This window comes from Protopterus annectens, chromosome 13.part0 (genome assembly GCF_019279795.1).
Source record: "Protopterus annectens isolate FY-2018-M chromosome 13.part0, PAN1.0, whole genome shotgun sequence".
In the NCBI taxonomy this organism is placed as follows: Eukaryota; Metazoa; Chordata; order Ceratodontiformes; family Protopteridae; genus Protopterus; species Protopterus annectens.
This window is the reverse complement of record NC_056747.1, coordinates 835,722,359-835,748,563: the sequence shown is the minus strand read 5'-3', so window position 1 is coordinate 835,748,563 and position 26,205 is coordinate 835,722,359. Positions and strand designations below refer to the sequence as shown.

Genomic DNA, 26,205 nt, shown 5'->3' with positions numbered 1-26,205 from the left:
CAGATTCTGTGAAAACTTTGCTCCCCTGTCCCCACCACACATACGCCATGACATCCCTTTTACCCGTCTCCTACTTTGTATCTCTAAAGAGCAGGTCGTAAACCACCCTTTCTACGGCCAAAAACACAGCATCTATGAGACCTGGACAACGTCCTAGGCTGTGTCCTACATGGGCTCCAACAAAAATTAGCAACACCATTGGGTACTCTTCTGTCATAGTCTAAGCATCGGCTTCATCCCAGCTGAATGGAAAACGGCCATAGTTATCCCCTTGCACAAAGGCGGTGCTGCCACTGATCCCAGAAACTATAGACCTATTAGCCTGACTAGCCTTATCTGCAAGACCATGGAGTGAATCATCATGGACCTTATCAACAAAAATATAGGGAATCTCCAAACACTTGACCATACTCAGTTTGGATTTGTCAATGGGAGATCATGCCTGTTAAACCTGGTGGACTTCGAGACAGTCACCAAGGCTCTGGAGGAGGGGAAACCCGTGCATACAGCCTACCTAGACTTGGCTAAGGCATTTGACACTATCTCCCATTCAGACTTCATTGATAAACTCATCCAGCTAGGTATCAACCCTTATATCATTAGATGGGTTGCTAACTGACTCACTAATAGAACCCATACAGTCAAAATAGGGGAATCCACCTTCAACAACAGACCTGTAACCAGTGGTTCTTCACAGGGATCAGTCCTGGGACCTCTACTGTTTGGAATCTATTTCTCCGAAGTACAAGCAAAAACTAAAGGTGTGTGGCTGACAAAGTTTGGAGGACTGCAAACTGGGAGCAGTCATACAATCTCCAAATGTCAGCATCCTAGAAAAATGGTCTTAAATGACTGGTGCTAAAGTCATGGCCTTAAACTCAAAGCAAAAAATATATCATCATCCCTTTTGTTAAGATCAATGTTCTGCTAACTACCACATCAATAGCAACACCCTAAATATGCACTCAGTGGTGAGAAACCTGGGCACACAGGTTGACAACAACCTTACCCTTGATCACCATGTCTTCACAGGGGTAAGAAGGGCATTCTATTCTGGTCATCTCATAAGTAAGGACATTGCCTCCAGAAAAAAAGCAGTTATAACCTCCCTGTACTCTTCCCTCATCAGGCCACTAACTGAGAAACACGTCACTTTTATGTACCTTTCCAAGCACCTGCAACAATTGGAGAGACCACAAAGGTTCCTCATAAGGAAAATTCAAGGTCTTCAACATCTGTCCTACATGGATCATCTGAAATCACTGTCACTTTATTTTGTTTCATGATGACTACTCAGAGGCGATCTCTGCCTTGGATATAAGGCAATCTCTGACCCTGCTTTATTGGAAATGCTGCATATCTGCAAGTCATTACTCGCTGTAAAGACCTTAACCTGGTATGTGGCATTAATAGAACCTGCTGGAGTGAAATACTGGTTTCCCAGAGATTACCATACCTTTGTAACTGACTCCACCTTCAAATCAGAGTACCTCACTGGCCCTCTTCAAATGCAATCTGGACACTGGATGGGTAACTGTAAATTAATCCTAGGGGTTCCACCTGTGTCCCTCTTGGACAGGGGCAATAGGTGCTGATCATAGAAATAATGGTAGAACTTAGCTAATGGCCCTAGGGCACTTACAAGCCTAGCCTAGTAACGCCCTATGATCCTATGTTCTACACTTCATAATATAATTCAAACATTCTGCTTTTTGGCTACAGCTTTAAGGACATTTACAGTCCATGATAATATGGATACAGTAGCCATTGCGATCTTTTATGTTGTTGCTTCTTCTCATCTCCACATGAAACTATGTTACATTTTAAGACTTTTTGCTTTAGTGAAAACACTCTAACAATTTTTTTAGAATACCCACATCCCCCTTTGAATTAGAATAAACACAAAATAATGCATATTCTCAACAAATGAATTTTACCCTCCATATAACAGTAGGTACTCCACATTTACAGCTGTGCCCACAGACTTTCCTTAATCTAAAATTAAAATTGTGCATGCTACAGTCTGTTTCCCCCCAATTACACTTACTGGTATCTGTTATTGCACTCACTGACAGCTGTTATTTTCTAATCTCCATTCCCCTTCCAGAAAAAAAATTAATGACTTCAGTAAACATTAACTTCTAACCCTAATAAAAAGTATGCTGGCTATCTTTGAATGAATAATCAAAATTGCGCCTTTATGGTAAACGCATTAAAGAAATAAAGCTGCTGGGGAGGCATCTTTTTGTATAACTCATTCCCTCAGTTTCAAACTTAATTTCTTTTTCACTGAACTGTTTACCAATGGACTTTTAAATGTTACTTGCATTGTAACTTGCACAACTTACTTAGCAGACAGTGTTCAGACCTCTCATGGTCAATTCCTTGACCTACATGCTTCTAGTCTCCCAAATGATGATAGGGTGGGGGAAGGCTATTGACTTTGCAGGTGCATGTTAGAATCTTTGCAAGTTTAAGCCAGAACATTAGCTCAGTCCTCTCAGGATTAACTGCTTGCACCTGCATATCCATGCTTGGTTGTCTTTGGCTCTAGTGCAGTAGTATTTTTGGTACCACACAACCTTGTGAACTAGGTGAAAATAGATTTCTTTAGCATCTATTCTTGACGGTCTAAAACATGGACAGATGACAAAGTGAGCCGTAGTGGGTATTTCCTTGTGCTGCTGTCATGTCCTTGTCAAAAGCATCCCTTGTTTCCATAACTGTTTCAAAAACATTGTACCCCCTACAAACTTACCATCACTTACTTTACACTGATGTGTTGTCAGAATAGTATTGTATCCCACTGCCCTTGTACTTGAATATCCTGAGTCTGCTCATCAGACTAGGTCTGAAATAAACTGGTTGGATAAGTGGCACTGGAAGGAGAAACCTTTGTTTTGTTGGCAGGCCTTTATCCACCATGATAAGGCTTTTTAAGGCATAAAAGAACTTTTATTTAGAAACAGTGCGCGTCTTTGCTGACACCACACAGTTTTAGGTGCCCCTGTATTTTCCTCATATGGAGCTTGGCAAGGGGAATCATCAGGATGCAAAATATCATGAATCCCACTGCCCTGAGGATCTCGATCTCTCTGGCTGTCAGTGAGACCTACTGGTAAAAAATCTGGAAGCAGTTAGGAAGAGGACCTTATCTTGGGAGAGGAAAACCGTTTTTGATAGTGTGTCTAGCAAAGCCCTATAAATACCAGTCTCTGAGACAGAGGGGGGAGGGTGTTGGATGTTTTTAAGTTCATAGAGAAACCCAGGATTATGAAGGTGGAAAGGGGCAGATTGAGGAAAGCTCGCAACTCCTCCATGGATGAAACCTGGATTAGGCAACTGTCTATATTGGGGCAGATTTGCACATTTCTTGTCCTGCAATGTGCAACTACTGGACCCAAACATTTGATAAATACCTGGGAGCAGTACACAAGCCAAGGGTAGTATATAGGATTGGAAGAGTTTCCCACCTGCCCTGAAATGTAGGTACCTCCTGTGCAGGGATGTGGAAGAAGGCCCTTTAAAACTAAGGTGCTCATGAATGCCTGTGGGAAAAGCATTGGCAGACTTTTCTGAAGGGTGAGAATCATGAATCTGAGGACTACCAGAAACTTTTTTTTAGCTCTGATATATCTAGTTTCCAAGATCCTTCTTTTCTTGGTACTACAAAGAGCCTTGAGTTATATTTTCCTTTTTCATCCTAGGGTTACTGGTTCTATGGAGCTTTTCTGTAGAAGAAGGTTGACTTGGGCCTGTTCTTTCTTGAGCTGTCCTTTTGGGATTGATGGGATTCAGTTTTGGATTGGAGAGGAAGCAAACCGCACATTGTAACCTTCTCTTATGATCTGAAGGATCCATTGGAACTGCATAATACCTACCCACTTCTGAAAGAAAAGGGAAAGTCTTCCTCCTACCTTTGCAGAAGGGGCTGGACTTGAGCTTGATGGGACAAGGAGGGGCTCAACTGAGTCATGGCTTCTACCTGCTGGAACCCTGGGGATCAGGCTCTGCTAGGCCTTGGTCTCTGGTCAGCTTTCCATCACTTCTGTTGTCTGTCTCTCTCTTGGTTCTCCTCCCACTCTGACTAGCCTATGAGGCAGGAAAGGACCTGAAGTCTCCGCAGCTGTACCTGCATAAAGTCCTTGGACAGTCTGAAAGGACTCAGCCTTATCCCTCATTTTATTTACATTTTTACGTGTTGTGTGAACCTGTACTGTGTTCTGTTTTGCGATTTAAATAAAAGTTGGAGGAAGCACTGTTTTTTGGTTCCCGCGGCAGACCTGTTTTTTTTTTTGTTTGTTTTTAATTTATTTATTTATTTTACATTTGTTGACCAGGAATGTCAGACTGAGCTAACAGTAGCCCTTTTTCAGCGGAGGCCCAGAGAGAAAAGTGCCACAAATAGACATTACATTGAAAATAATATTAAATAGCATTACACTGAGACTATAAAAGCAAGAAGAAAAAAACTAATTAAAATACAAGTCAATATATATGACAATAAATAAAGGAAATATGATGTGGTTTACGAAGCAACAGGAAGAATAATTCTCTGGTGTTTATTGTTACTGTGTAATATGGATGAAGGAGGGAAGTGAATGATTCTTATTTATAGTAAAAATTATAGAGGTTACTGTACATGGTAAGAAACGAAAAGTGTAAAAGGAGAAAAAGATGGTTATAAATGGGTAAGAGGTATGCAAGTAGAAAAAGTATCAGCTTAGCATAAAAGGAGAGTTAAGAGGGGTGAATGCAAGAACAGAAACAGTGTCTTTTTAAGTATTCCTTGGCGGCTGCTTTGAATTGATTAAGTTTATTGAGGGATCTAATTTCCAGAGTACCCGCAAACTACAACACAGGAGGTAATCCCCTGAAATCTGAAGAAGAAATAAGGGATCTAGGGAACCAAGAAGATAGCCAGCTTTCCTTTGATAACCATGTTGCCAAAGTGGTTAGAAAATCCTTCTATGTGACCAATCTGATCATGAAAGGGTTCGCATCAAGATCTAAGGATGTAATGGTGCCCCTCTACTCTTCCCTCATCAGACCCATTATTGAGTACAATGCACCAATTGGAATGTACCTGGCTAGACATCTCCAGCAGCTGGAGAGACCACAGAGGTATCTAACCAACAGAATTACTGGCCTCAAACAGCTGCCCTATGCAGCACGATTAAAAAGCTAAGACTGTTCTCTGTTGCATACCTCATTCTCAGAGGCGATCTCTGTCTAACGTACAGAGCCATGTCCAACCCAGAATTGTTGAACATGCTCCATCTTCGCAAAACCAAATCTACTCGAGCTACACGCTCTAGGGATATAAACCTCAATACAACAATGAATAGAACATGCTGGAGGGACAGATTCCCTTCGCAGAGACTTCCCTTACTATGGAACAGGGTCCCGATCTACATAAGACAGAGCCCCTCACTATCACTCTTCAAGAGGAACCTTGATGAGTGGATGGGTAACAGAAAGTTCACACCGGGATCACACCAACAGCACTACTAGATAGGGGCCAAGGGTACTAGCTGCTAGTACAAGGGTCTAAGGAACTACTAAAGGGGCGGTGAATACTGCACAACGTGGCTGGGCTAATATATGCCTTTGGGCATATATCTCAGTACCAACCTATGAACCTATAATGGAAGCCTATTCCAAGAAATGGTAACTTAGTAACTACAGAGGCTGCTGCACATTTTGGTCTTAGGTTTACAGATTTGAAGGAGATCATGGTCAGAGCTATGCATAGATCTGATGGGAGAGTAATGAGAAATAAGAGGAAGTATGATGGGGCAGTAGGATGAGTGGTGTAGCATACAGTGAATAATTAGGAGCTGAGTGAGGAGAATCTGATGTGGTAATTCTATCCAGTTCAGGTATTTAAGTGAGAGACAGTGATGGGATTTGTGTGTGTGGTTTGCTGCAAATCTACCTACGTTACTGTATGCCGATTCAAGTTTAGTAAGAAGGGAGGAATTTAGGTTTGTCAGGATTTATAAGCTATACAGTAGACTTGGTAGGAGATAAGCATGAGAGAGTAACCTTAGCTTTGTTAGTAAGAAACTTTTTACTTCTATACACCAGGCCAAGTTTTTATCGAGCCTTCTGAAAACAGGTATTGACATGCAAGTCAAACTTAAAGTTGATCATCTATGATGACCTCTAAGAGTTTTGTGCTTGATTCTACATCTATGGGAGTGTTGTTGACAACTAAACAGAGAAGGTATGTTTAAGGTGGTTGAAATTTTTGGGAAAGAAAAGTAAGAGTTTTGCTTTCTTTGGATTCAGTATAAGCTGATTTTTTGAGAGCCAGGTTTCAACTAGGTTAAAAGAAGCCTGGGTAGTGAATATAAGTTCAAACAGGGTGACAGCAATAACAATGACTGTGGAGTCATCAGTATATTGTACCAGTGATGACTGGGGGCATGAGGTGTGGAGTTGATTGGAAAAGATATTAAAAAAGTAGTGAACCAAGTATAGAGCCTTGTGGAACTCCCATTTTAACAGGGGGGGGGGGTGATGGAGCAGAAATCCATTTAACTGATTGCAGTCGGTCAGCAAGACAGCTGAAAAACCAGAAAACAGCAGATGTGGAGAAGTTAAGGTAAGACAGTTTAGATAGTAGAAGTGAGTGTGACACAGTATCAAAGCCTTTAGAAAGGTCTAGGAAGAGAGAAGAGACTAGTTTGTTGTTATCTCTAGCCAGGGAAATGGTATTACAGAAGGATATTAGGGCACTAGTAGTACTGTGTTTAGGGTGAACGCCATGCTGTGTGGGTGTGAGTAGGTTAGCTTCATCCAAGTATTGCATGACCTGTTTATGTATGCACTTCTCTAATATTTTACAGAGAGGGGAAAGAATGGCTATGGGTCTAAAACTGCTGATTTCAGTGGAGTTACCTTCCTTGTGTATAGGTAGAATGCAAGATTCTTTCCAGATAGAGGGGACCTTGGATTCAGTAACAGAGTGATTTATTAAGATGGACACAGGAAAAGCACGTGAGTCTGCTGCTAACTGCAGGAAATAAGAAGGGATACTATCAGTGGACGTTGAGCAGGGTTTTAATTTAGAGAGTAATGATTTTATGTAGCTAGTGGAAACAGATGTAAAGGAGAAAGTATTAGAGGAGACAGAGTTTGGACAGTATTCAGAGGAGTTTGTAGCCAAATTGATTCCAGAATTTAAGGAGCTCGTGGAAGAGGGATTAGTGGGAAACATTTCAGTTATTGAGTCTATGAAATAGTTATTAAAGATGGCTGCTGTTTCCTCTGGAGTCTTGTTAGGACAGGGATTTGAGGTGGATGGGTTTCCGGGATGCAATATTTGGTTAATAGAGTGCCAAATATTTCCTGGACTGGTTCTATGAGCTGTGGGAGGATTAAAGTAGAATTCTTTTTTATCTTTAATAATATTTTTTGAGAGATTTCTAAGCTCTTTGTACTTCTGTAGATCTGTGGGAAGCTTAGTTTTCACCCATGTTTTCCACAATTTGCCCCTAGTTTTCATTAGGGTGCAAGTGGCTTTTGAAAGCCAGTTGAATGGGTCAGTTTTTACACGGACAGTGCAGAGAGTCCAAAGTCCTTCTCTAAAGCAGCATCCAGGATTTCTGGTTTTACATGCCCTGGAACAGACTGCTCCTTTAACCAGGTATCTTCTAACATCTGGCTCTAAAGCTGCCCTGAAAAATGCTTCCAAAACAAAGCCACTATGAAAGGAATCTTTAACCACATGGGAAACTAGGGTTGTGTAAGTAAATTTACCATAACAGTACATGTTTGAATGACAACTGCTACATCCTGTGGCTTTAGCCCTTTTTTAAATTCCTCCAAGTTTTTTGGGTTTCTAATACCATGACGGGAATGGACCCCATTCCTAAGTCAAAGTATGACTAAAGTTCATGAAACTAGTACTGTTTCAGTCTTTGATGTCAGCCAGTAGTGCTCTTTGCAGCACCCACAATGTGCCCAGTAATGACCCCTCTGCAGTTCCTATGGAGTTACATGTATTGGTAACATATCTAAATACCATTGTAAATTATTTTTTATAAGACCCATTGCTCCTACTACTATTGGAACTGCCTGGATATCTATCTCTCTTCCACATTGCTCTCGTTTCTGCCTGCAGATCCTGATATTTTATGACATTGTGTCTCTCTGTACGCAAGACACTGTATTCACTGGGTATAGCAATTTCAATAATCAATGCTGCGCTTGCCTTCTTTTCTTGGACCACTATATCTGGTTTTCTAGCATCTATCTTTTGAACTGTTGGTAATGGATCATCGCAAGTAATGTAGACTTCTTCATTTTCTATGATGCTTTGTGGTTAATGTTTCCAGTGTTTTTCAGCCACTTCAGTACCATAATGTTTGCACAATCCCCAATACAACAGTCTTGTCACATTATTATGCCTTTCAGTATGCAGTCCTTCTGCCATTAGCATGTCACAACCAGCAACAAGGTGTGCAACGATTTCCAATTCAGTTTTCCAAAACCTACATTTGTCTGTTTCTCCCACATATTCAATGGACTTCATAAACCAACATGCACGCAGCCCACTGTATTGGGCCGCCAACATTAACCTTTCATCTCTTGGTTTGAATTTGCCTCTCCTTAACCATTCTTGATCAACATGAGGTTCTTCCACAAGTTTTATATACTTGCAACTATATTTATGCTTTTTCCACATTTATTGCCTTCTCATCTGATCCCTCACCTTATATTCTTTCGTTTTTTGGCACATTCAGTTGCTGCCTGATTTTTATCTACTTCTAGTTTGATTTCCATTCCTGCTTGACGCTGATAAGCCTATGCTAGATTAAGCAGAAAAGTCATCTTAAATTTATTCTCCTCATGTTTCAAAACTTTTACTATATTTGGGTCTTGTGAGGTCAACAGATATGTGTGGAGTCCCACAATTGCAGAAATATACATATAATCAATTTCAAGGAGGCCCATCCCTCCTTGGGAACATGGAATATATAATCTTGGTATGCACTGATTTTTATAGATCATTTGGTGAGCATGAAGCATCCTTCTTGTTTTCCTATCTAATCTATCCAACACGTTTTGGGGCCAGTCACTCACTCCAAAACTGTACGTTAGGACAGGAAAAGCAAATTTGTTTATAGCTTGGACTTTGTTCTTAGATGTCAGTGCTGTTTTCAGGATTATTTAAGTCTTGTGAAGCATTCCTTACCAAGTTGTATTCGCATTTATGTTTTATTGTTGATCCTTCATCAATTCCAAAGCATTTATAAACTCCTTCTTGCTCAAGTTCTTTTATATCATATTCTTGTCCAAAACTGATGTTTTCCTGCTTTAATGGTTGCTTTTGCACATTTATCAAGACCAAATGACATTCTTATATCATCTGAAAAAGTTCTGACAACTTGCACTTGTGCTTTCAGTTCCTCATATGATGAGCTATACAGTTTTAAATCATCGATAAAGGGAAGGTGAGAAGTCTTTACACTTTTTTGTTTTCTAGGAGCCAGGTTATAGCCATGACAAAAAGTAGAAAGTAAAATATCCTACTCATGCTGAAGACATTTCAGGTCAAATTAAGCAAAAACTGTAAAGAAAAAATCCTGAAGTGGCACCACGGCTAAGGCTGTATATAATCACAAAGGCTTAAAAGCAAACGTAATTTAATTAAAAGCAAACAAAACAAAAGGCCCGAGTACAAAGATGAGCGCTTTCGGTGAGACTTTGTCTTCTTCAGATCATGTAGTACAAAGGTCCATACTGGCTAAAATAACAGAGGCTAGCCCATCATACTTATTACAGCTGACACACCTTCAAAAATTGACAAATCAAAATGTCAAACATAAAAGCAGGAAGCACGATAGCAGAAAACATGCCTACCAATCGTGGGCTAGGAAAGGTTCTAATAACCTATAAGAAAAAAGTTCTTGGATTAGAATAGCATAATTGGAAGCAAAATATAATATAAGAAAAGTACAGTTGTGTACACTTAGTATAAATGTAGATGTTCGAGTGCATTCACTGTTGCAGTCATTACATTTGTGTAATCTGCTGGCTGGTTGCCCTCAGTCGGCCTGAATTCCAAAGTCTTGGGTCCTGCGTCAGTTGCTGTCTCCTCTTCCATGACGTCAGGGGTATAAAACAAGCAGCAGACTCCATTTTCTTTAGTTTTTCTTGCCCTCGATGTAAGGTGCCCCAAAAAAGGTAGCAATATTATATAAATATAACTATATACATGCATCAATATAAACTTTACCTTCATCTACAAGCAAATACACCACATAGGCTGTAGGAGACAGAGAAGGAAAGATAAACTGTAGAATGACAGAGGGATGGGCAGGAGGGTAACCTGGACTGCAACAGTGAATACACTTGAACATCTACATTTATGGTAAGTGTACACAACTGTACTATGTTCTTCGTGTTTCACTGTTGCAGTCATTACATTTGGGTAGAATCCCAAAGCTATGGTTGGGAGCCTGGAGCTAAACAGCATTAGGTGCGGCTATAAGGCCCTGAAGAACTGCAGTGGCAAAGCCTGCCCTTGACTTAGAGTAGAGAGGCAAATAGTAATGCTTTGTAAAGGTGTGAACAGAACTCCAAGTAGCAGCCTCTAGAATGTATTTGGTTGGTACTCCTCTGAGAAAGGCTGCCGAAGTAGCTGCAGCTCTGGTGGAATGATACCCAATGTCCTTGGGCACAGGTTTACCATAGTGTAAGTAGCAGAAACGGATGCAGTGGCTTATCCACTTTGAAACTGCCTGCTTTGAGATAGCCTTTCCTTCTGATCCTGTAGCATATGACACTAGTAATTGCTCAGTTTTTCTTAGAGCTTTTGTCCTGCTCAAGTAGAATCTTAGCTGTCTGTGTACGTCCAAGGAATGCAGAATTCTCTCCCCTTTGTTTTGCGGATTTGATAAAAAGTTGGCAGATGAATTGTTTGGTTAAGAGCCACATTGGAAACCACCTTAGGCATAAAAGTAGGATTTGTCTTCAGAGATACCTTGTCTGGGTAAAATATGATAAAAGGCTCTATAGCCATGAGGGCCTGTAGCTCTGAAACTCTTCTTGCTGAAGTAATTGCTAGTAGCAGAGCTGTCTTCCACGACAAGAACTTTATATCAGTGGTAGCGGCTGGTTCAAATGGAGGCAGGGTGAGCTTTTCCAACACATAATTGAGGTCCCACGCAGGTAATGGTGATCTTCTAGGAGGCCTTAGGTTTTTGGCTCCTCTAAGATACTGTTTTAGTAAAGGATGAGAAAAGATAGGTGGCTCTGTATTGTAATGAGCTGAAATGGCAGAAGCATGGATTTTGATTGATGAGAAAGATAGGCCTTTGTCAAGCATCTCAGTTAAGTATTGTAATATTTGAGGAATATGTGGTTCTGCTGTATCAGTTTCCTTGTGCTTGATTCCAAGCACAGAATCTCTTCCATTTGTCAGCATAAGATTTTCTAGTACTAGGCCTTCTGGCTTCCAAAATGACATCCATCACATCTTTACCGAGAGGTGTCATTCATATGATTACATAATTAGCCATGCTGCCAGGTTCAGAATATGTAGTTGATTGTGCAGGATCTGATTGTTTTGCTGGGACAGTAGTTGTGGTCTTTGAGGCAAGGTCCAAGCTGGGTATTGAGACAAGTTCCTTAGGATTGGGTACCAGTATTGGCAGGGTCAGTCCGGGGCAACTAATATCTTTGGTTTCTCTTGTCTGACGTTTATAGGACCTTGGGTAGAAGAGGCAGAGGAGGAAAGGTGTAAACTGACAGGTTTTTCCAACTGAAGGATAGGGCGTCCACTTTCCATGCTTGTCTGTGATAAGTCCTTGTGTAGAATCTTTTCAATTGATAATTTTGAGGAGAGGCAAATAGATCTATGTTTGGGCTCCCCCATTTCTCTGTTATCATGCTGAATACTTGTGGATTTAGTTTCCACTCGTGAGGGTCCATAAGGTTTCTGCTTAAATCGTCTGCCAGAGTGTTCTGTTTTCCTGGCAGGAATTGAGCTTGAAGATTTATTTGGTAGGTCAAAGCTGTGTCCCACAGTGCCATGGCTAAACTGCAAAGGGGGTATGAGTGTGTGCCCCCTTGCTTCTTTATATACCACATGATTGTGGTGTTGTCCGTCTTTATCAGTAGTTGTCCTGGATGAAGTAAATCCTTGAAGGCTGTTAAGGCATTTTGAACAGCTAGCATCTCTTTCTGGTTGATATGTAGATGCATTTCATTTGGTGCCCATATGCCCCTGAATGCATCTTCCTGCCATGTGGGCCCCTAGGCATAATCTGATGCATCTGTTGTTAAGGTTTGGCTGGCAGGGGGTAGAGTGAAGGGCCATCCCATGTTTTGGTGACAGGCCTTTGCCCACCATAGAAACTCCTGTTGCAGGCAAGGGATGAGAGGAATCATTGTTTCCAGACTGTGTGAATGTTGACTCCATAAACATTTTAGGTACCATTGAAGTTCTCATAGGCACTCTTGCATATGGAAGTAGTAGGATGCAGGATGCCATGAAGCTCAGAGCCTGCAGAATTTGTCTTGCAGAAGATTGGGTTTTTGTTGCCATCAGTTTGAAGTAAGTAGTCAGTTGCCTTTGTTTGTCTGGCGTGAGGTAAGCCATCTGGGCAGTTGTATTCAAGCTTGCACCCAGGAATGTTATCTTTTGAGGGGGTACCAGTTGTGACTTCTTTTCGTTTATTGTGTACCCTAGGCATGCTAGAAGCCTTTTCACAAACGCCAGGTGTCGTAGAAGAGTGTCCTTGTTCTCTGCTTGAATGAGACAGTCGTCCAAGTAAGGATATATTTGAATACTTCTTTGTCTGCAAAATACAATTACTGGTGCCAGGCACTTTGCAAAGACCCTGGGCACAGTAGATAAGCCAAAGGGCAGTGCAGAGAATTGGTAATGCATTAAGCCAGCCTTGAATCTGAGGTATCTTCTGCACGACTGTCTTATTGGGACATGCAGGTATGCCTCTTAAGTCTAAAGTCACCAGCCAAGCATTCTTGCCCAGCATGGGCAGAAGCTGTTGCAAAGTGAGCATTTTGAATTTTGGAATGTCCAGGTATGTGTTCAAAATCGATAAATCCAGTATTGGCCGCCAGGCCTGGTCCTTTCTGGGTACCAAGAACAGTCTTGAGTAAACACCCTGTCCTTTTCCTGTTCTGGTACTGTCTGAATGGCCCCCATATCCATGAGGGACGTAACCTGTTTCTGTGCCTCTGCCCATTGTTTTTTTGGCAGGTCTGGCCAACCATTTGTCATTGGCAGAGTGTGGAAATGGAATCTGTATCCCTGTGATACGATGTTCAGTACCCACTTGTCCTGGGTTATTAACTGCCAATTTTGAGAAAAACTGCTAATTTTCCCCCTATGGGTGCTGCCAAAAGATAAGTGCTTGGTGCAGGCAGAGGGAAGTCATTGGGATTGCTTTCTGTAGGTTTGCGCTTTATCTCCTCCAAATTTGGAGGTGGATGCGCCCCATTGCTTTGACCTGTATGAGTCTTGAGCCTGGTACCTGGAACCCTTAGGGCATCTGGATTTGCCCCTTTGAGCTCTGTCTGACACAGGAAAGGACCAATTTTTTTGTAGGCCAGTGTCTACTAAATCTAGGTGGCTGCACTTGTAAGAAATCCTTAACAGTTTGCATAGACTTAGCTTTGTCTTCCATTTTCTTTAAAACCTCTTCTGCCTTAATACCAAACAGAGAATCATGCTGTAAAGGTGCATCTAGCAATTTAGCTTTAACATGATCAGGCAAATTTTGTGCATTTAATCAGGCATGCCTCCTAATCACAGATCCAGTAACTGCGGCCCTGCAGGAGGCCTCTAAGGAATCAAAACCACATTGCAAAGTATGCTTTCCAACTTGTTCAGCTGCATGCAATAATTCCTGCAATTCCTTATTTTTTTCACATTCTGAAATCAACATCATTTTCTGTTTCAGCAATCCCATAACATGTTGTTGGTACTTAAGCATACAACATTGACAGTTTAAGGCCCTGATTGCCAAGGTTGCAGATGTATAAACCTTTTTTCCACATCTGCCCAGTGCCCTTGAATCTCTGTCGGAGGGGGTAGGGTTTTTTGCTGTTGAGGCCTCAACTCCCTTTGGACCCTGTGAAATAGTTTCAGGATCAGCAGCAGGGTTTCTAAATAAAAAGTTATGAGAGTCAGGGACCCTGTAATACCTGTCCGGCTTACTGGGGGCCGGAGGTAAAGAGTCAGGGGTCAGGCTTGACCGAAAAAACATCCACAATGTCGAACACAGGGGGAATGGCTAAAGGCTTGTGCTGAGGGAGGAGGAGGAAATCCCTGAGCCTCTTTTTTGATTCTGCAAAGTCTTGACTCTCCCAGTGAAAATGCTCCCTCAAAGTATGCAAGGTTTCTCCAAATGAATAATCCTCAGGAGGAGATGCAGAAGGAATAGACTCCTCAGCATCAAAATCCTCATAGGGAGGTATAGATAATTCCTGATCAGAAGAGGAATCCGAAGAAATATAAACCTGATCTGAAGATTCATAGTCAGTGTCTTGCCTAGGCCTCTTATCTGGAGGGGGATGGGTACCCTTGATCAAGGTAATAAGGTCTTCAGCCATTTTGATCATCTGTTTTTTAGGCATAGAGGCCTGTGCACATGGCTCAGGCATCAGTTTCTTAGTTTTAGAAGGTGTCTTCGCCTTTGGTCTTGCAGCTTTCGTCGGTCTGATATAAAAGTGTTATGGTCTGAATACACCCTCAGAAGCCAGTGCCTGCTCAGCAGCTCCGGACCCATCCGAGGGAGATACATCCGTCAGTCCAATACCTTGAGTATCTTGCGGCATGCCGGACTCCACATGGGTGTTGGTAGAGGCCTGCGACTCAAAGGTAGTGGGTATCAGGGGCTGCAAAAGCACCTCACTGAGTACCAGCAAACCAGCGACTGGCTTAGGAGAAGCTTCGTCGGTTTTGGATCTCGACTGCCTTTCTCTGTCCTTTTCTTTGCATTTTTTACGTATTCCGGTAGTCTGATTGCTATCCGATGACATCTCTGGGTAGTTAAATCTGTTTCCAAAATACTTAGATGCAAAAATATACCAACGCTCAATAGTGCGTTGGTTAAATCTAGCACAAAACCAACAGCCAGGCATGTTCTGATCAGGGCCTAGGCAAGGAATATAGTATAAATGGAAATCCTTATGAGGTATTTGCTTCCCACAAGTAATACAATTATTAACTTTTTCTGACATCGGTAAAAAGCAAGAAAAAAGTTTCGCCAACGGGGTACTTGGCTTTACTGAAGACTTCTGTTCTGAAACTCAAACACAAATATTTCAGTAGTCGGCTGACTGGCACTTGCGAAATGCTTCTGCTTTGGGCACCGCACGGCAAGAAAGACTAAAGAAAATGGTGTCGGTTGCATGTTTTATACCCCTGACGACCTGACGTCATGGAAGAGGAGACAGCAACCGACTCAGGACCCAAGACTTTGGAATTCAGGCCGACTGAGGGCAACCTGCCAGCAGACTACCCAAATGTAATGACTGCAACAGTGAAACACGAAGAACATCCTTATGCAAATTAAAATTGTGTAATGTCATGAAAATGTTAACCTTTTGATATTTCAAGTTTAATACATGTATATAATGTGTAAATGAATGCTTAATTCCATCTGTTTCCGTGGTTAAGCATAATGGTTTACACAATATTTTTGAAAACAGATCCTCGTTTACAATAAAAATTAAAAGTTAAGTAAAGTAATGAAATAACTATATTTACTTGTAGTTTAGACTGTTAATAGAAAATACTCATGAAGTCTAAAAAGGATATGTCCGCATTCGCGGTTACATTACTTAAAACATTAGTTGAATAAACCAACCAATAATTCGTTTAAAATTCAAACAGCCAATCGATATCGGCCAAAAGTCTGCAATGGAGCTTATACAAGGCTGGGATACTGTAACGGGGAGCGTCTGTAACTACAGCTATGGCCATATCCATAGACAAAATTAGAAATCAGCTTATAGTATGATTAATGAAAGTCTGCCTATCCACAATTTAATTAGGAGCCGGACTGAAATATACAAAACAAGAATTGTCTTCTATTGCGGCTGTGGCTGTTACCACTGGTAGCACTGAAATACCTATTAAAATGTTGGCCTGTCAGTGTACAAGCCAGATCAATTATTAGTTTGGCCGAAACAGTACATTTTACATTAGCTTAAAAAGTAAGACCTAAAGCCATTTACACAGTTATGGCCCTTCTCACTCAAAGTGTTCACTAGGGGTATAAGTTAATATAGTTAGGAAAATGCAGGAATACATATAAAGTTAGAGAAAGACCGTTCAAATCTACTTCTACGGTCATTTCCGTGTTCACAGTTGAATTCATGCTATTGGTGCTTTCTGAATGGCTGTCAGCCAATCAGTGGTTCACCTAAAATCTATGTAAATCAAAAAACTGAGGCCGTCCGTATTGACGGATATGACCTCTTCCGTATATGCAGTAGGGACCAATCAAATCGTACAAAAGCATATAATGGCCAATCAACAAAAGACCAATGAAATCCCAACAAGTCGGTGACTCAGCCAATTAAAGACAAAACAACTAAACCCTACACAAAATCAATGGCTAGAGGCAAAGACCGTCCGTTTTCACGGCTACGGCCCTTTTCACAATGGAACTGACTCAAAAAATTAGTAAACATTAGTCCTAAGATATTAAAGTATACATGAAAAACAAAAACAAAATCCAGTCTTGTTCATTGTTGCGGTCACTTCCACATTCACACCTACATTCAAGTAAGCGGTCACTTCCACATTCACGCCTACATTCAAGTAATTGGTGCTGGCTGAATGACAGTCAGCCAATTATCAATTCAAACAAGAGCTACATAAAACAACAAGCAAAGACAGTCCGCATTTGCGGCTACAGTCTCTTCCACATTTGCGGTAAGGGCCAATCTAAATAGACAATCAAAAAGAGTGGCCAATCAACAAGGAGATTGTGAGCTCTGTTTAAGCTTTTGTTCAGTGTGTCCGTAAATCAATTCATTGCTGCGGTCACTTCTGCATTCACACCTTAATTCAAAGGATTGGTGCTGGCTGAATTACAGTCAGCCAATCATCAATTCAAGCAAGAGCTATACAAAATAAAATAAAATGCAAAGACCATCCGCATTCGCGTTAGGCCAATCAAATTAAACAATCAAAAGGTATGGTCAATTAACAAGGAGCTTGTCAATTCTGTTTGAAATTTTGTTCAGTGTGTCCATGACTCAATCAATGGATAGGGAACACAAAAAAACAACTAAAAAATAATTAAACAGTTAATTAAAAAGAATGGCCAATCAACAAGGAGCTTGTGAGCTCTGTTTGAAATTTAGTTCTGCGTGTCTCCATGACTCAATCCATGGATAGGGAACACACAAAGAAACAACTAAAAAAATGACCAAAAAATCAAACAAAAACTCTTATGAATGAAATGTCTATTCAAATGCAAAAAGCTGTAGCATATTAGTGTGAAGTATTGCATGAATTCTGTCTGTGTCTGTATACACGCATTATGTGTACTCAGTAGTGACATGTTTGTATGTAGTCAAAACCTACTCAGTTATAAGATGTGCAAAAATGTGCAATACTAAGAAGACACAAGTAAGGTAGACAATACTAACCAAATATTACGCATTTGTGTACATTACAAACAATGTCAGGAGATTAACCATTCACAAATTGACAAAGTAAAATAATACAAAAGCAAAAATTAGACATGTACATAGACATTTTTGAGTTTGGGTAAACCACACAAATGCTTTTAACTAACATTATTGAAAGTTGTATCAACTAGTTAAACCCAATAGCGGACTCAAAACAAAAATATACTCAAACTAATGTCTGTGAAATAATAGTTTAAAGAAATAAAATTTCTATGTTTAACTAACATTCCATAAATAACCTACCACACAAAAAGCTGATGGACATTAAGAGGGGGCAGAGTCAATCTATCCCAATTTAAAAGCAATATGATACTCTCCATTTACGGCAGGTTGTGCTGCGGTAGCGTTGTCGCCTCACAGTAAGACCCTGTCCGGTTCGACTCTCAGCTAGAGCGTCTTCTGCGTGGAGACATGCGTGAATGGGCATACCTTCGTTGAAGGTTGTGTGTCAGGGCTGGTAACTTGGCACGTAAAAATCAACTACCAATCATTAGCAGACCGGAGTTCCGCTGTGGCGACCCCTAAACGGGAAAAGCCGAAAGACCCAAACAAACAAAAAGGGGGAGAAAGCACCCCTCCACATGTATATACAGAATGAAAAATAATGCACTGATGATCAATTAGAAATCATGATTATCCAACTTGTTACTTCTAAATAATTAACACCAACCAGATCCATTGGCATCCTAATTACACCCAAAAACAACTTCTGAAATCAGAATGCATAAAATATAATAATTTGACACTGAAATAGCAATTTAAAGTCATTTGTTTGCTTTGAGATGCCTATTTTTAAGAGCCCGTTTAAGAGGTATCAAACTATTGAGACCTGGGGATCAGGTACTTCTCAAATTGGTGATCCATTTCATTTCGCAAAGTTCAGTACGATGAGAATAGTCCCCTCCCCTGATAACCTCAATGGCTCTAAAAAAAAATCTGTGCGTTGGATGCAACAGTGAAACACGAAGAAAATCAGTGTGTTCATTAAAGTGTAGAATTTATGAACACCTGAATGATGTAAAACATTCAATGATTTGCACTTCTTTTTCTAAATTTATGTTTAGTTTAGTAGATAGTATAGTAGACAACATTAGATTGGATCCCAAATGGGGTGAGTGGAAAATTAATTTGAAAATTAAGGAGAATGAGTGGCAGCTAAGACTGGCTGCAATGTTTCCACCTGGGTTAAATGATGCAATATCTTATTTCTCCAATATTAAATGAAAGAGCTGATAATGTTTGATTAAAAGAACAATACCATTTTTTACATGAACTAGTAGGTACACAAAGTGATTTTATTTATATATTTTATCTAAAGATGGTGCTTTTAAATTTAAATATGTATATATTTGCTTTTTATTATCATTACCTGTGAATTTTGGAAATACGAATGTTGACCGGTTAAAGAATTATGATGTCATCTAACTGAGTTATTTAAATTTGTTAGGCAATGTACTGTGTTGTATTCTGACAAAGTCTTCTTAGAAGAGATGAAAGCGCTTAATACTGTTTTTATATACTTTTTTTTGTTTCATGGATTAAAGTTGTTCATGTGTCGAGACTGGTCCGTTTAATTTTCTTATACCTTGACATGTAACCCAAACTCCACTGAAGTACTGGGAATAATGACAATTAACCAATGTCCTGGAGACAGTAATGACAGTAAGATAATTGACAAAGAAACAATCACTTTAAGACGGACGCAAGTAATCAGTCCAACCATACCTCTCAACTGCTCATATTTTCAGCTCATATTTTTGGTTTGTTCCTCATAAAATTCTAGTTTTCTGGCAAATCCCTGGAACATCATTGAGGATTGAAATCAAAAAATAATGACGGACATTTCAGTTTCAAACTTCATACCCATTAGAAAATTCATGTTAATGAAAAATCTGTTATTCTATCAACTTTCAAAGTTTGTAAGAGCAATGTTTAAAAATTGTCCCAGTTTCTGGGCCTTTGTCTCCCCATTATTTATGGCTTTGTTCAGATTTCTTGCTCTAAAAAGGTTGAGAGGTAGGAGTTAAACAGTGAAAAAGGTTCACAAGTTTGGTGACAATTTGAGACAGAAGGAGAAGCAATGAGTTTAAAGGACACATTAGGAGAATTATTAGCAACTTAACTACCCTAGAAGGAGGAACAAGGGGGAAGAAGTATGGTGCTCTGAAGAAGACATAAAAGATACATAATGGCGCTACTGGTGCAGGGGGACAAGGTGGCTGCTACAAATTATTGATTTATTTAAAGCGCACAATGGAATAAGTTTTTTTTTTTTTTTTTTTTTTACATTTGAAAGAAAACGCAGTCCAGTACAAATTAGAAAGTTCACCATGCATGAGAAATGCTTGTGTTTGTAAAGTCTGAATATATACATATATATTTTTTTGAAAAATAAAGTTCTTGCTTTAAAAAAAAAAAAAAAAAAAAAAGCTTACCTCATCGTAATGACTCTTTGCAAACAGCAAAGCACACAGCTCTCCGTAAAGTGCAGCTCTGTTTGCCTGGTGTCCATGTTTGGCTAGTTTTTCAATGTATGACTGAGCTGACTTGAAGGTTTCTTCTCCTGACTGATATTTACAATTGCCATTTCGTACATGAAGTAACCTGTAGAAACAAAAACAATGTACAGTGGCACACATTGCCAGAAGATATACAAAAGGTGTTCAGCAAAAGATCATAAGTCTGCCATTCTGCAACTTGTTCGATGCATAAGCAGCTGCATATTTTTTTCTGTGCTCCTTCCCTCCAATTTATTCATGCCTCACTGCTGCCATCCACAACTAAGTGCATTCTTAGTCTTATTTCAGACTAATACAGATTTTTTATGCCCTGCAAATGTCATATGACAACTGTAGTTCAGCTTTAATATCAATAACACTTTCAGATTTCCTTCAAACTTCACATTTACCATTTTACATAAATACCACATTGTAATGACTTGCTTTTTATTTATTTATTTTTTACTGATGCCCTGGGGGGGGGGGGGGTCTTTTGAAACTTTTAAGCAAGTGACTGCCACCATTAACCATCAACACAAAACACACATGTCCCAAGTTAGGCTAATAAAAGGTATTACACATAAAGTCTCTGTTCCAGTGTCTTTATGTTTTCGGTTAGATGGATCATGACAGCATTTCTTAACATTTTTTCTTCCACTAACACAAAAAAAGTGAGTTTCGTTAAGGCTCATAAATCAGTTCTGGCTTATCTATGCTTCTTAATGCTTGATGCTTTAGTTACATCTCTAGGTGTCTTACTATTTTCCATTAATGCCCTACACAGATCTCTGGACCTACTGTGGTGACAAGTATGATAAGCAGACAAAATTCCAAATTCTCTCTCTCTGCTCCCCCCCCCCCTTTACTAGGGAATTTGTAAAGTTACCAAAGATTTTTATATAGTCTCATTACTCATCCACAAAAAAGGTAAATGTTATTACATACCACAACACAGAATCACATAGTTCTCAACGTTTTAAACACTTATATGCAAGATCCCATACTCATAAGTCCAACCTACCTCACACAGCATTCTACTGCACGATACCAGTGTAGCACATCATCATGTAATTTACACAGCTGCAGGCAGGAAGAAAACACCTTCTCAGCATCACTGTACCAACCAGCATCAGACAGAAAGCCACCTAAATGCAGAATATGCAAGTACTTAGTTCAAAATAAGCAAGTCTAGATTCCAAAGAATTAAACAAATGCCTACAAGTAGGCCATAACAATTTTCTTGAAACAACTAGCAACTGAGAGATAATGTACTCTGAAAATGATTCACAATAAATTAAAAATGAGGGATATTAAAGAATTATACAACTGAATTTTCATTTTTATAGTAAAGTACTTACCATAATCTACAGTTCTGTAAGAATTCTCACCATAATCACCCTGTTAACCAGTAGGATCACTACTACAGTAAAATGCATATTGTGGGAATTTCACAACAGGCAAACATCAGTTCATACAGCCACATTCCTGGGATGTTCACAACCCTGGGCCAAGCAAGACAAAAACTATAAATGTGAGAGACATCTGTACCACCTTCAGTTTTTATGGCTAAAGTTGTCACCAAGTGTGCTTACTGTGCTTGAAATGCGAATAAAAGTCTTTAGAGCTCAAGGGATTTAAAGAAGGAAATGGGATGCAAAGGATGCCCCCACAGTAGGAGACCGCCATCTTCCAAATGAAAACAGGAATCCCAGAAGAGACAGGACGAAGAAAGACTATACTACATATGTGATCCAATTACTCAAAACATCTATGGTTATGAAAGTGTACTTTACTATATTCGCTGTAAGGAACACAGTCGTAGTATGTTAATATGGAATACTAAATCAGTGCAAGTCTTGAGCTTAACCCCAACAAGGAGGAGAGAGTATACCCTGCAGAGCCACGGTGGCAAGCCTAATCTACTCCAAGAAAAGACATTCAGTTCATAATGCGCAGGAAAAGTGTGAACAGATGTCAGGGCAGCTGCATCACAAATGGCATCATTTAATAATGCCCTTCCTGAATACATTTTAATTTGGGTTCCAAAGTTTTCCTGTATTGGCAGCATCAAAAGGAAATGAGCCAACTACTCACTTTTTCAGGGTTTGCCTATATACTGGTCTCCCCTGTTTACTTAATATAAAAGAAACAAACTAGTCTATTTACTAGAAATCTTTAAGTGTGTCTATACATCATCTTACTTGTCTGTGCAAATCTAAAAGAAGCAAGAGTTTTTCATCCCTGCTGGGACTTAGAAAGAATACTGGCAGCGGACCGAGCTGATTTTGGCACAAAGCGATGAGTGGTCCTGAGGGCCACCCGCTTCTTGATGAAGAGTCAGCCATTCAATTCTCTAAAATCCTCCTGGGTGAAGTAAAAGCCACCAAGAATAGAATCTTCCAACATCAGAATTTCAGGAGCACCAATTTAGTTGATTCAAACAGAGCAAGATTCATTTTTTTTTTTATGGCAAAGTTCAAACCTCATGGGCAGACGCATACTTCCCTGGCACTTCAGATTCAGTATTCACTTCAGAACCTACCAGACCAAGGTGACAGCTGACAAACTTCCAGATGAAAGTGCACCTTTAATGAGGCACTGAAAAGGTCTTTGCTAAAAAAGGTTCAGAGAATAACAAAGGCCTGTTGGACAGATGTTGCATTAGGCACATGCCATGCTGCATACACCAAACTGTATGACACAATTATAATTTTCTAGCGTTTAGTTTCCTGGCCTTTTTAAAAAGTCTCAGGACTTCTCAGGAGGAAAACACCAATACTGGATTAGCGTCTTATCTTGCAGGATGCAAAATTATTTTTAAAAAAAAGTCTGGACCAAGGCCCACAGCTATTTTAACAGAAGGTAGTACAACATAAGGATGAACAGGAGATTCTTTCAGTTCACTTCCTTTAGTAGGGAGAACCAATGCTGTCACCGCTACAGAATCCTGCAGTACACCCTGGGAATCATCTTTCCTCCAAGCAACAGAAAATGCAATTACTTCTAGGGTTCTCTTGTAGGGGCATCCAGAGTAGGACCCTGGGGCTTGATCATTTTGAGTTAAGGAAAAAAAGTCAGTCTCTGTAGTGCCACAAAGTAATGTGCATTTGTGGAAGGCATTCTACATTAGCGACTGCACACTGGGGCTATTTGTGGATTTACTCAGATGATCTGCAAGGAAGTTTTCAGTCTACAGGCTACAACAGGCATGGGTATTATGGACCCGTTTTGATGCGAGATCCTAGGTGATCAATAATCACCTAAACAATGGGGAAAGAGTGGCAACCCCCCCCCCCCCCCCGTTTCCTACTGTACCATATAACTGTGATGGTGTTGCCCATGGTTATCATCAAAAGCCTGGGTCTCAAGATTCATCTGCAAACTTTAAGTGAACAGATCATTGCAACTTCTCCATTACAAAGATATGCCTGGCCTTGCCTCTCTTATTCCAGGTTTCTTGGACTTTCAAAGATGCTATGCATAAATTCTTACACTAACTCTGAGGCATAGGTTGTCAGGGTCTGGATCCTCTTATGCTTTTCAAATGACAACCTTAAGTTGACAAACACCTCGATTGCCCACATTTGAATTTCCCATGGATAGTGAGAATGAGTAGAACCATACAATGACTTTTTCTAGAAAAAGAAAAGTGCAGGCACCAGATGTTTCTTAGCTACCGCTAGACATTTCACGTATGAATCACGTTTCACGTATGAATCACGATCAATTCAACTTTGATGATGTAGACTGGTATGCAAGCCAGAACCTTTGAGATGTTTCCTACTGTCTCACTTCAAGGGACAAGGAGGATTCGAGAACCACAAGCCTCTCCCAGGACAGAAACAGTCTGCATTTCCTAGTGTTTAGGATGGTCCCGTGAAGCATTTTTCCCATAAAGCATTAAATTTAAATTCTGACACCATAGGAAAATTAGTAGGTCGGCAAGACAGTAGATGGCGTAGTTGAAATCTCTAGTCTATTGCTACTGGGACTGCTTTCATCACACAGACATCCAGGTTAGCATGGCTTCAGATGACCTCAATTCTGAAATGAACAAAAACAGAGGTAAACATTTTGTGAACAAAACCTGCTAGCAGCAAGAAAAGTACAGATTTGTACCTACCATAAATGTAGATGTCCGATAGATATGCAACCGCAGTCCTGACATATGGGTTGTCCTGCCTCAGGCAGCCCTTCGGTCGGCCGGATTCCAAAGTCTGGGTCCGGCGTCGGCTGTTGTCGCCTCTTCCCCGACGTCAGAGCGGCTGGGGTATAAAAGCATCAGCTGACGCCATCTTCTTCAGTGTTTCTTGCCCCAGATGCCAGGTGCCCTCCAAGGAATGCTAAATTTAGAGAATGGATAAAATTCCAGACATGCACAACAGTAATAAACAGATACACCATAAATACTATCCCCAGCTAATATGAAAAGGGGGGAGTGGACTCAAAAAGATACTTACAGAGGGGTAGGAGGGAGGGAAAACCTGACTGCAGTTGCATATCTATCGGACATCTACATTTATGGTAGGTACAAAACTGTACTATGTCCTTCAAGAATGCAACTGCAGTCCTGACATATGGGTTGAATACCGTAGCCAAGCTGGGGGTGGTAGGATCTAAGATAATGATGGTGTAGCTAAAATGCCCTGCAGGACTGCAGAAGCAAAGCCTGCTCGGGATCTGGAATATAAAGGCAGGTTGTAATGCTTGGAAAATGTATGCACGGAGCTCCATGTAGCAGCTTCTAGAATGTCCTTTGTAGCCACCCTCTTAAAAGGCTGTGGAGGTGGCTGTAGCTCTGGTGGAGTGTGGCCTGATATTGGCTGGCACACCTTTTCCATGGAAAGAGTAGCAGAATCTGATGCAGTTTCCAATCCATTTTGAAATTGTTTGTTTGGAAATTGCCTTCCTTGTACTCCAGGAGCGTAAGCTACAAATAGTTGGTCAGACTTTCTGTTGGCCTTTGTTCTATCCAAGTAATAGTGCAATTGTCTGTGTATGTCCAAAGTGTGCAGAAGTTTTTCTCCTTTATTTTGAGGATTGGGAAAGAAAGTAGGCAGGTGAATTGCTTGATTTAGAGAAACCCTGGATATCACTTTTGGCATGAAAGAAGGATTGGTTCTTAAAGAGACTCTGTCCTGATGAAAAATGAGAAATGGAGGTACTGCCATAAGGGCCTGTATCTCAGAGACTCTTCTTGCTGAAGTAATTGCCAACAGGAAAACTGTTTTCCAGGAGAGAAATTGCAATTCTGAAGATGCTGCTGGCTCAAAAGGTGGAAGAGTTAATTTTTCCAAGACAAAATTGAGGTCCCATGCAGGCACTGGTGGTTTTCTTGGAGGTTTGATATTCTTTATCCCCCTTAGAAACTGTCTTAGCAAAGGATGTGAAAACACAGGTGGATCACAGTTGTATTTTGCTGAAATTGCTGAAGCGTGTATTTTTATGGAAGAATATGAAAGGCCATTGTGAAACATTTCTGCCAAGTATTCTAGAATCTGTGGGATGTTCATTACTAATGCCATCCTGACCCTTGTTGGCATTCCAGATGTTGAACATCTTCCATTTGGCTAAATAAGTTTTTCTGGTGGAAGGCCTGCGTGCTTCTGGTAGGATCTCTTGAACTTTTTTGGAGAGAGAAATATGGGTAGAAGTCATGTAACCCTCCAAGCTGTCAGTTGCAATGTTTGCAGGTTTGGATGAACAGTCCTGTAATTGTGCTGAGTTATAAGCAGAGGCCGTAGAGGTAGGGGCCACGGTTTGGTGCGAGTTATGCTCCTTAGTAATAGGTACCAGTGCTGTCTTGGCCAGTTTGGAGCTATCAAAATGCCTTTCGGTTGTTCTGCTTTGATCTTCAGTAATACCTTGGTCATTAATGGTAGAGGCGGGAATGCATAGATTGTTAGAGAATTCCAGCTGAAGGAGAGAGCATCTATTCTCCAGGCTTGAGGATGGCGAGTCCTTGAGCAGAACTTTTTCAGATGATGATTGTGGTGTGAGGCAAAGAGGTCCATGT

The 26,205-nt window shown here is 40.4% G+C and overlaps 1 protein-coding gene across 2 annotated transcripts in view; it reads right to left on the bottom strand.

Moving 5' to 3' along the window:
* Positions 1-26,205, bottom strand: part of APPBP2 (amyloid beta precursor protein binding protein 2) — a 1,023,983-nt gene that overhangs the window by 550,574 nt on the left and 447,204 nt on the right. For both annotated transcript variants that reach the window (XM_044054555.1, XM_044054556.1), the window contains exons 4-5: positions 21,211-21,334; positions 20,127-20,295 (exon numbers count right to left, since the gene is read on the bottom strand). In XM_044054555.1, the coding sequence (XP_043910490.1) occupies positions 20,127-20,295; positions 21,211-21,334 (293 nt within the window). The remainder of the gene's footprint in view (positions 1-20,126; positions 20,296-21,210; positions 21,335-26,205) is intronic.